Source organism: Cucumis melo, chromosome 11 (assembly GCF_025177605.1).
Source record: "Cucumis melo cultivar AY chromosome 11, USDA_Cmelo_AY_1.0, whole genome shotgun sequence".
In the NCBI taxonomy this organism is placed as follows: domain Eukaryota; kingdom Viridiplantae; phylum Streptophyta; class Magnoliopsida; order Cucurbitales; family Cucurbitaceae; genus Cucumis; species Cucumis melo.
Window position 1 is genome coordinate 13,463,936 of NC_066867.1, and position 11,194 is coordinate 13,475,129.

Consider the following 11,194-nt stretch of genomic DNA (forward strand, 5'->3'; position numbering starts at 1 on the left):
TTTTTCTTTTCTCATTTATAATACTTATGAGTTTTGTTAATTTCAATATTTTTATTTTAAAAACACGACTTATTTTTAAGTTATGAATTTGGTACAATTACATTGTTAAATTTTTAATTTCTTCTTTTATTTTTGAATTAAGTAATTTATTGTGATTACACAGTTAAATTTTTAATTTTATTACCTCCATCAACTCTATGTTCGAATACATATCAATATATTTGAGAAATTAAATTTTTTATATCAATCTCGTATTGTATTTATTGATATCAAAATTTTAATTTCACAAATATACTGACATGAATTCGTACATAAAGTTGATTGAAAGTAATTAAATTTTGATATCAATCTCAACCTCATTGTTTTCGATACTTCGTATTTTCAATTGTTATTTGCACTTATTTACATGTTTACGAGTTGTGTGTCATATTCATAAAACTAATTTGTTGAAATGTAACGTATACTTAAAAAATGTTGAAAATGAACGCCATAGTTAAAGAAATTAAGACAAATTGTTTTACGAAAACTAGGACGATTCGATAAATTAAATATACAAAATTTTTGTATTGGATTTAGAATATGAATTAAAAAAAATTATTCGCACGTAAAAAAATGTTGAAAATGAACGTCATATTTAAAGAAATTAAGGCAAATTGTTTTACGAAAACTAGAACGATTTTGTAGATTAAATATACAAAATTTATGTATCAAATTCATAATATGAAATAAAAATATATAAAAAAATTATAACAATATCTACATAACTGTTCCCCCAAACATATCTTTTTCATAACATTACCCACATAACCCTTCCCTCGAACACATTTTGTCACAACACTTTCTCCATAATCTTTTCCCTCAAACACATCTTATCATAACACTTCCTTCATAACCATTCCCTCAAACACATCTTATCGTAACTCTAGATTTATCATAACAATAGGTCTATCATAACCCTAGCCCCCATAACCCAACCCTTCCCCCCAAATGGTTCATAAGGTTTCAATTTATATAATTATTAGTTTTCAATTTAAATTGACACAACACAAGTTGATGGGTATAAATGGATTGTTACCATAATATTTAGGTTAATTTTCATAAATATAACAAAGCACCAAAATATTTACGACCTATGTAACAAAATCAAAAAGTTCATGATATTTTCATAAATTCCAGGTTTTCCATGGAATAATGTTGACGATTTTTTACTTCTTTTTCTTATTTTTCTTTGCAATTTATTCATCTCCACTTCATATTATTACTCATTCCTTAATTTATAATATTATGATTATTTACGTAAATATTTACCAATTTCTTCATTTTCTCTCCCAGAATTTCTTCCTTCTTCGTTGTCAGCTTCTCTTTTCCTTCTTGATACAAGATTTAAATGATATTGGTACATGATATAAACAATCGTGTATCAATATCTAGACGACCAATTGTTTATCACTATCACCAATAGATCGTTTAGATTTGATAATATCGTTTAAACCGAACAAGACCATTTAGATTTGATACAAAATCGTTTAGACTTGGTACACATGAGTACAAGATTGTTTAGACTTGGTACAATATTGCTTAGAGTTGCTACAGAGATCATTTAGACTAGGTAGAAGGGTATAAGATCGTTTAGACTTATTAAAAGATTTTGTTCACACGTATGTGACCGATAAATTCAGGGGTATTTTTGTTATTTCATGTTGTGACCCTGTGAGTATTTTTCCTTTTTAAAATTGTTCTATACCGTGTAAATATTTTTGCGCTTAGTTCGATTTTTTGAAACACCTCATTTATTTATAATATAGCTAAATAAACATAATTAATTGGAAAACTTTCATAAATGTAGCAAAACACCAAACTATTTAGTCTGTGTAACAGAGCCCATAAAGTTAGTCATTTTTTAAATATTTCAGGTTTTCCCTTCCATCTTTCTTCTCTTCCTCCTGCGATTTCTTTTATGGTCTTCCTCCTGCGATTTCTTTCATGGTCTTCCTCCTGCGATTTCTTTCATCGTCTTTTTTTTTTTTTTTTTTTTTTTTTTTTTTTTTTTTTCTGTTGTGGTTTCTTTCCACCGTCTTTTTTCTTTTTTTTTTCTAAATGATCGCGTACCAAACAATAACCAAATCTAAACGATTGCGAATATATTACGCGCGCGTTGTTGATGACGTGGTTGATGAGGTATTTTTGAAATTGTTCTGTACAGTTTAAATACTTTGTCGCTTTGTTATATTGTTGAAAAAACCCCTAGTTAATTTACGTGGGGAAGGTTAAACATAATAAATCAGAAATAAATGTGGAAAATTTTGGATTTATTTTCAAAGATTTTGTAAAGTGATTAATTGATTTATTGTGTAAGATTTTATATCTATAGGGTTACTTTATAAATTCAAACATACCAGTTAATTACCAAATTAAAGTTGAAAATATATCCGGTCTGTTTTTTTTTTTTTTTTTTTTTTTTTGTGGGACCGATCCGTTCAAACCATTAAATTACGTGAAAAAAAATCATAACCCGGTTATCAAAGTTAAACCGGTTCATTTAGTTAACTTTAATTTAATTTAAGTTTAATATGATATTTTCACCCTCTTTCTCTTTACTATTTACGAGAAAGCCATTTAAAAGTCGAAACTTCTTGAAGAAGTTTCCCTCCAACTCCAAGTCCCCACTTTTTCCACATTCCCTCCAAAATTTCAAAACCATCCAATGAAAATTTCAAACCCTCCACTCCGATTTTTGGTTCTTTCTCCCTCTTCTATATATTTTCATCAACCAGACCCCAAATTCTCATCACGTATACCTTCGATCTCCTTCAATTTTTCATCCTAATTTTTTCCCTACTTTTCGTCTTCAACCTTCTCCATGGAGTCCTGCAGGAGTTCACTTTCGTTGACCTCCTCCAACGCCGACGCCATTAGACCAGAATCTTCTCATCGCCTTACCGGTGAAGTACATGTCATCATCGGCCCTATGTTTGCTGGAAAAACCACGGCGCTCCTCCGCCGGATCAAATCCGCGAGCAACAGTGGCAAGTAAAGAAATTTGCATCCCAAGGGTTAATCCAACTGTTATTCTTACGATCTGCAAACAGATCAAATTACCTTTTAGATTGATCATGGATTGGATCTGTGTTTGATTTGTTATATGATGAGCAGGAACGTGGTGATGATCAAGTCAAGTAAAGACACAAGATACGCCGTAGATTCAGTAGTAACACATGATGGGGCCAAATTTCCATGCTGGGCTCTCCCACATCTTTCATCTTTTCGTCAGAAATTCGGAGAAGATGCTTATAATGAGGTATAATTTTTACAAACAATCATTGTATAGTATTAGTTTGGGAAATTCACTTGTTCTGTATCTCACTCTCAATAATACCGGCAGCTGGACGTGATTGGTGTTGATGAAGCTCAATTTTTCGATGATCTCTATGATTTTTGCTGCAATGTTGCTGATAGAGATGGTAAAATCATTGTTGTTGCTGGCTTAGACGGAGATTACTTAAGGTACTATTCAAAGATTTGCGTGGTATCTTGCATCTGATGAGCAATCATGGGTTAATTCAAAAGTTTAATTTGGTGAGTGGGTTTTGTACGGTTTTTTTTTTTTTTGTTGGCAGGAGGAGTTTTGGTTCAGTGCTTGATGTTGTTCCTCTGGCTGATACAGTAACAAAGTTGACAGCTAGATGTGAACTTTGTGGGAAAAGAGCTTTTTTTACATTGAGAAAAACAGAGGAGACAAAGACCGAGCTTATCGCTGGGGCTGATGTGTATATGCCTGTGTGCCGCCATCACTATGCCACTGGACAAGAAGTCATACAATCTTCGAAGAATGTTATGGGATCTCGAACTATTACCTCAAATCTAGAGGCACTTCCTTCACTTATCTAAATTCAACTTGGTCCTTTTTTATAGACAATATGTTTTCATTTTCGCCTGTGTATTTCCATATGTTAAAACTCGAAACACCTTTTATAAAATATTTGTCTTATGGGTAAGGAAAATTAAGCCTAAGTGGAAATAGAAGATTTCATTTCATTGACGCCAAGTCAATCGAACTAGAAATCAATTACACACTGAAATGCAGTAGGTAAAAGAGTACCATATACTTTTAGTTTTTTTGTGTTCGTCAGTCAGTACTTGGTAGTAGTACCCTGTCTTTATGAAGTCTGTTCAGAATCTTCGTCTCTGACTTCATCGAAGAAGGGATCCTTGAGAAGTTCAGAGGCGGAAGGTCTTGCTCTTGGCTGCGCAATGCACTTCTCAATGAAAGCTCTGACTTCATCATCAGTTACTTTTGTTATTGCTTGGGGCTTAATTCCAGTTGTTACCTTCTTGTATATCTTGGCAACACTATCGCATTCACTGTATGGTATCTCCATAGTAACCATCTCGAGCAAACACATTGCAAAGGAGTATATATCCACCATCTCTGTGTAGTCTTCCTCATACAGCTCTGGTGCCATATACTCGGGTGTGCCTATGATTGAATGTGCAGCATGGCTCCTGCCAACTATAGCTGCAAACCCTAGATCACCTATTTTAACCTGTTCAAAGGAGAGTGGATGTAATAACCCCCTTAAGCATTGTAAAGCCACACAAGATAAACAAGTAGGTGGACTATTAAATGTTTGTGGTCTAATCTTATCTTGGGAATCTTGTAAATTAGCAAGCCGACTTGAGATTCAATAGTTGATACTTGGATCCAGGAAATATTGTTGTAAAAGAGTTTTCTCTAACCACAAACACATTCTAGTGAATAAGAGAAAAACAGAGTGATGTTAACGCATTTCCCCTTACTGCAGTTTTTCGCTGCTATGATCACACAACTTGATGATGCCAACTAATTGATCATAAACACAGTTTTAGTTTCACCTTTCAATAAAAGATAACTGAAAAATAGGACTCAAAGGTTTTATACCTTTCACTCAGCATCTTGTTTGGCTAATTTTTTAATGGTTATCAGTGCATACCGATTGATACCATGACCAAAACAAAATCTTTAACTTGACATCCAGACTTTTTCTTGGCTTTCTTGGTGAATCCCAGCCAAGACAAAGACTGGGACTGACTCTTTCATATTATTCTATTTGTAATTCCCTCAAATCTAACGAAAGCAATCTTTCTCCAAATCTTCTTCAAATTTCATATTCAAATCCAAATCCCCAATTTAATTTCTGATCCCTCTGTCACAAGCTTTGCTTTTATTTCCCCTATTTCAATATCTTTTGATTCAACTTTTTTGTTCTATTTTTTTTTTTGTCGGGATTAGATTTTAGTTTTATGATACCGGCAAAGGGAAATTACACGTGGAAACACAATGCCTGTGGAAAAGGACGTTTTAAGAGGTACAGAGGACAAGTTTCTTCAAGTCCTTGTAGGAGAAAAGTTTGTTCCTCCAACTTGGCAATGTGTCCTCAATTTGCTGCTTGAGGCGTTTTCTAAACTTCATCTTATTATGTTTTTCTTGAACCAAGAAAGGAGGGAGTTATGATAAAGGGAGAAGGGAGAGGTTCAAAGGATTTCACCAAGAAAGTCCAGAAAGTTGGTGGTTCGATTGTGCACCAAAAGAAGTTAAAATTCTTGTTTTGGACTCGATATCGATCCTGGCCAAGATTCATTAAAAGAATTAGTCAGAAGTGTTATTTGTGAAAGGCGAAAAACTTATGAGTGCATTTCCGACGATTACCCCAATATAAAGTCAACAGACAATCTTGTCTAAGGATATTAACAGTTATTCAAGCAACTCAGTCAAATCTTCAAAAGAGTACTGCAAGAAAGTCAGAAAATCATTGATATTTCTGATCATTTCCATAGAATGAGATTTGATGTTGCAACAAAAAGTAACGATTGAGAATATAGAAACCAAAAAAGAACTCATCTGCAAATCAAATACCTGGCCAATATTCCCATTGACAAAAATGTTACTGCAATTGAGGTCTCTGTGAATAATGCAAGGCTCATGAGTATGAAGATAATCCAATCCCTCGAGTACTTGCTTTGACCATTTTTTCAAGGCCTTAATTGACACATGTCGATGTTTCTTACGATAATCCCTTAGATTTCCTGATGTGCACACCTCGGTGATAAAATTCAACGTATTATGCTCATCATCATTCCAAACACTGTAACAAACAATGATATATTTGTTGTTCAAAGTGCTCAGCAGCTGAACCTCAGATCTCAAACGGTTGATGAACACTGGGTCCCCACTAAAATTTCTCAATCGAACTTGATTCCAAGCAACCTCTATTCCTTCCTCCTGATCAAATGCCCTATAAACTTTCTTTACGGCTCCAGACCCAAGAAGATCATCATATCGTCCAAACCTTCCAGTTGGATCGACCTCAACAAAGGGCTCTGCATCTCGATCATATGGAATTGAGTTTTCAGCTGGCATCTGTAAAGAATATCAAAATTTAAGTAAATTGACCAGATAAGATGAATAAAACTACAGCAGTGTTGCAGTCTACGTGACTTGGCCTAGATCAAAATTCAAGAGGTAGTTCAAAAACAAAAGATAAAAAGAATTCGAAGTGAATATGAAACCAACCATATAAATTTAGAGCTGGCGGTTGAATCCCAAAAGAAATGCACCAAGTATACTCCTAGTCCTCACATGCATAACCTTGATTCTCGATACAGCTAACCCCAGCTTCAACAAATATCCAAAGAGCCATAATATTTAAAGGCACAGAAATTTACCATTACTAATGCCAATCTTGACTATTTTCTCCGTTGGTTCTTGTTGTTAATATTTTAAAATTAGAATTAAAAAAAAAATGACAACCACAACATAATACTCAAATTCATTACTATGAACAAATCAAGCGCATTTCAAAGAGAAAAAATGGACAGAAAATTGGACGAAAACCATTGCAAAGAGTTGGAAATGTAGATCAAAGGTTTTCCGGGTTGATGAAATCGCAACAATCATAGAACCATATAAAGCGAAGGTAATTCACAAAATAAAAAGAATAAAAAACCTATTAATTAAGCAGCGAACAATTAAGGAGGGTTGTCGAAACATTTGAAGAAGAAGAAGAGAGAATACCTTTGGGGTTGATGCCGAAGGGAAAATCTCCGAAGAAACGGAGCGAAAAAAAAACTTCTATCTCTCTTTGTGTTCCGTTTAGTTGGTTTTTCTCTTGCGTCAGGTCGAGGCGGCAGGAGGATTCTGATTTTATACGTGGCGCGTAATCCATATCAACACTACTAAAAAACGACGTAGTTTTCATGCGACTTTTCATTTCTTTTTTTTGGATAATTGTCAAAGATCAATTAATATTCATTTTTCTTTTTGCTTTTACGTTTCAAACTTGTCCATTTTCTAAACTTATTAACATACTATTTTAGGTCTTCGAATTTTGAATTACCTGTCATTTTTCTTTTCTTTCTAAATATGTATTTCTTATTTATTATGTTATACGTGGAAAATACACTCTAACCATGTATATCCTTCTTTTATAATAATCAGTAAAGAATGCGTGCAATGCAAGTAAAAATCACACAAGAAAAAATTATAGTTTTAACTTAATTTTATAAAATTAGAACAATCATTTTAATACTTACATATTTATATCATTTTTATATTCACATTGTAATGAGTGAAAAATGAATTTATTCAGTAAAGATACATTTTTGTCATCTTTAGAATGTATGTTCGAATTGATTTGTTTGCATAATTCAAATTTCATCACTTAACATTTTGAGCTTATACGTTGCAAACTTAACCATCTAATATATCCAAATAAAGTGGAAGATAGAAAGGTTGTTAGTTATGTAATAACATATATCATTATGTAATATTAGTTACGGAAGATGGAAAAGGTACATTATGATCCTAATAACATAGAGTATTAACTAATATTAGCTATAGAATCAAAACTGTTTTTCAATAAGGAGACGAAAAGTTAGCAAAATGTAACTTCTATCGTGTTGAATATGAAAACAATTACAAACATTAAATCTACGTGAATGACAAAATTACCACTAAAAGCAAGACTAAAAAAAAGTTATAATGAAAGGGTAAAACATCTATCAAAATCATATTTTTTTTGAAATTATGAAATTATAAATGTAAAATCATAATTTTTTAATGATTTTGTAGGTAAAAAAATTAAAAGAAACACTTTAATATTTTTTGCTTTACACATTTTAGTACCTTTATGTATACTTAATAAATTCCAACAATATTTACATTGTTTTAACAAAATCAAAATATAAGTCACTGATTCATTTCATTAATAAAATAGTTTTAATAAAAAAAACTAAATGAAGAAAAAATATGAGCAAGAATCTTATGGTTACATTAAAAAAAGATTCTTACTATTTCATGATTTAAACATAAAAAGTATATATATATGTATATGTCAATGACAAAGTTGGTGGTTCAAGTTTCTCCAATTTATGTTGTGTACTAAAAACAAACCTATGAGTGAAGGAATATACAAAAACATATTTCTATATAAAAAAATAGACAACAAAATAAAAAAATAGAAAAATAGAAGAGAATAGAAAAACATGATTTGATTTTCTTTTCACCCTTAGTATTTTGTTGTGACTTGTGAACATGAATGAAAAAAGAATGAGATATTTATACCAAAGATTTGAAAAGAAAGAATTTGAAAGGTTGAAAGAGATAGAAAATAATTAATATGAGAAAAGAATATGAATAGTAGGGAGAAATGAGATAATTAATAATTACAATAATTAATTTTAAATTGAAAAATAAAGTTAAAACGCAAAAGAAAGAATTTGAAAGGTTGAAATACAAAAGAGTTAATATGGAAAGAGAGCGTGAATAGTTGGAAGAAAATGAGACAATAATTAATTTAAAATTAAAAAATAAAGTTAAAAGACAAATTACAATAAAACTGAAGTAGGAAAAAAGTTATTAGGGATCTTTTAAAAAATATAATAAAGTGACAAAATATATTTACAACAATTTCAAAAACGGAAAAAGTCCACTGACCCCACAATGAAAAATACCAAATTTGCCCCGTCAATATCATTTAGATTTGACTATCCAAATCTAAACGATTTATTTTTTCAATTCTATCGTTTAATTTGGTTACATTTAATTTAGTTATTAGATTTGATCGTTTAGGTTTAGATTTGGACCCAAATCTAAACGATTTTGATTTTTTTAAATTCTTTTGCTACAAGATCTTTTCAAGATTCTTTGTACACGATCATTTATATTTGTCTACACAATCATTTTTTTTTTTTACACAATCATTTACTTTTTTACACGATGGTTTACTCTTTTTTACACGATCATTTATATTTGACTATTCCAATCTAAACGATTTTTTTTCAAGATTCTTTGCACAGTTATCCAAATTTAAATGACGTAAAAAATAGAATAAAAAAAGAAAGATGATGGAAAAAAATCGTAGTGAAAAAAATAAAAAAGAAGAAAGACGATGAAAAGAAATCGTAGCGAAAAAAGGAAAAGATGAAAAGAAGAAAGACGATAGAAATAAATCGCAGCGAGAGGAGAAAAAAAACGAAAGACCAAACCCAAAAAATGATTAACTTAATGAATTTGTTAAATGTACGATAAATACTTGAATGATTTGTTATATTTATGAAAATTAACCTGATTATTATTATTATCAAAAGTTAGTTTAATAGATTTAATTTAAGGTAATTTAAAAAGTGAGTTAGAGTGTTTTGCGACATGATCCAATATTCATGCAGAAAAACAAAAAATTAAGAATTAAGATACCTCCCATAAGGATTCCAAAACATTTTAATTAAAACAAGACGTCTTTTTGAAGCTTTTTGGTACGTAGAATCATTTGTTTGACTAAAAGAAAAAAAAAAGAAAGAAAGAAAATCTATATCTTCAAAATAGTAAATAGTTATTTGAATAACCATAGCCTGAAATTTATGTAGTGCTTTAATTTACAGGAAAGCTAGCTTTTAAGTCTTTTATATAATGTCATAAATAGAAGTATTTTACAGACTTAGAAAAAATCTAAATAAAATTGAAAATTCAGACTAAGAATTCTAAACTTTTGTAAATATAACAAAATACCAAACTATTTACTACTCTTATAATAAAATTTATAAAATTGGTCATCTTTTAACTATTTCAGGTTTACCATTTCGTTCTTTTTCTTCTCAAACTTTTATTTGGTTGAAGATCGTATACTGAATATAAAAGATTGGAAAAAAAACGTAATTTAGATTTGGGTAGTCAAATCTAAACGATCGTTACAAAAAGTAGCAAAATCTAAACGATTGTGTACAAAAAAATCTTAAAAAACCGTTTAGATTAGGGTAGCAAAATCTAAACAATCGTGTACACAAAAAATAAACAATCGTGTAGCAAAAGAATCTTACAAAAAATCGTTTAACCAATCTAAACAATTGTACGGCAGAAATTTAAAAAATAAATCGTTTAGATTTAGTTATTAAAATCTAAACGATCATATACCAAATAATAGTCAAATATGAGCGATCGTGTACCAAATATATTACGCGCGTTACCAAATATATTACGCGTGTAATTGACGGAATATTTTTTGTATTTTTCATTGTTGGCTTATAGACTTTTTCCGTTTTTAGAATTGTTTTATATATTTTGTTATATTTTTGAAAAATCCCTTCTTTTTAAATTAAAAAAATATGAAAATCATGCCAAGACGTTACGTAGCAAAACTTAATTCTAAAAACACAAAAAACTAAAAATCAAATAAAATGGCCATACAACAAGATCTTTATTTTTAGTTTTTTATTTCTATTTTTATTTTGTCCTATTATTTTACTGTTTTGGTTTTCATCTTTAGTATTTTTTAGTCAAATTTGAAATAACAAAACCAAGTTTTTAAAAACAATTTTCTCATCTATTTAATAATTTTTTTATTGGTTTCTATTTTTTCAAAATTATTCTCAATTTTTCACAAGTTCTTATTTATGATTTTCATATTTTATAATTTATATATATACAATTTTGAATTTTTAGTCTATTACTAAAAACAACGATAAGTTTCTTAAGACTAATTTCTTCAACTATGTTTCGCAATCATCTTTTTAAGGTTTTTAAAAGTATAAATATTTAGACTATATATAACAATTCTGAAAACGGAAAAAATTTATAGGCCCATAATAAAAAGTACAAAAAATGTTCTAGTCAAGACGGATTAATCGGCCACACACGGGTGTGAGTAATCTTCTTCTGAACGAT

At 30.2% G+C, this 11,194-nt stretch overlaps 2 protein-coding genes across 4 annotated transcripts; one reads left to right on the forward strand and one right to left on the reverse strand.

Moving 5' to 3' along the window:
* The first annotated feature begins 2,714 nt into the window (after window positions 1–2,714).
* On the forward strand, window positions 2,715–4,796 carry LOC103502126 (thymidine kinase). Its single transcript, XM_008465964.3, has 4 exons — window positions 2,715–3,030; window positions 3,154–3,298; window positions 3,383–3,504; window positions 3,618–4,796. Exons 1-4 carry the CDS (start codon window positions 2,861–2,863, stop codon window positions 3,886–3,888), a joined length of 708 nt encoding a protein of 235 aa, XP_008464186.2. The 5' UTR covers window positions 2,715–2,860; the 3' UTR covers window positions 3,889–4,796.
* Window positions 4,009–7,182, reverse strand: LOC103502127 (probable serine/threonine-protein kinase WNK11). 3 transcript variants are annotated; one of them, XM_008465966.3, is made up of 4 exons: window positions 7,052–7,179; window positions 6,551–6,642; window positions 5,894–6,397; window positions 4,009–4,544 (listed from the first exon to the last, which is right to left on the reverse strand). In XM_008465966.3, the coding sequence occupies exons 2-4, from the start codon at window positions 6,551–6,553 to the stop codon at window positions 4,158–4,160; spliced, it is 894 nt and encodes a 297-aa protein (XP_008464188.1). In that variant the 5' UTR covers window positions 6,554–6,642; window positions 7,052–7,179; the 3' UTR covers window positions 4,009–4,157. The 3 variants fall into 3 exon arrangements, with proteins under 3 accessions (XP_008464188.1, XP_008464187.1, XP_008464189.1); XM_008465965.3 differs by having other exon boundaries at window positions 6,551–6,652; window positions 7,052–7,167; XM_008465967.3 differs by lacking the exon at window positions 6,551–6,642 and having other exon boundaries at window positions 7,052–7,182.
* Window positions 7,183–11,194: the final 4,012 nt, after the last annotated feature.

What these genes read in the sequence shown, in the direction of transcription:
- LOC103502126 (XM_008465964.3), top strand. Translation starts at nt 2,861, where the DNA reads ATGGAGTCCTGCAGGAGTTCACTTTCGTTGACCTCCTCCAACGCCGAC. An exon ending in TCCGCGAGCAACAGTGGCAA is followed by an intron (nt 3,031 to 3,153) that starts GTAAAGAAATTT and finishes TATGATGAGCAG; the next exon opens with GAACGTGGTGATGATCAAGT. An exon ending in TTAGACGGAGATTACTTAAG is followed by an intron (nt 3,505 to 3,617) that starts GTACTATTCAAA and finishes TTTTGTTGGCAG; the next exon opens with GAGGAGTTTTGGTTCAGTGC.
- LOC103502127 (XM_008465966.3), bottom strand. An exon ending in TCAATGGGAATATTGGCCAG is followed by an intron (nt 4,545 to 5,893) that starts GTATTTGATTTG and finishes TCCTTTGAACAG; the next exon opens with GTTAAAATAGGTGATCTAGG.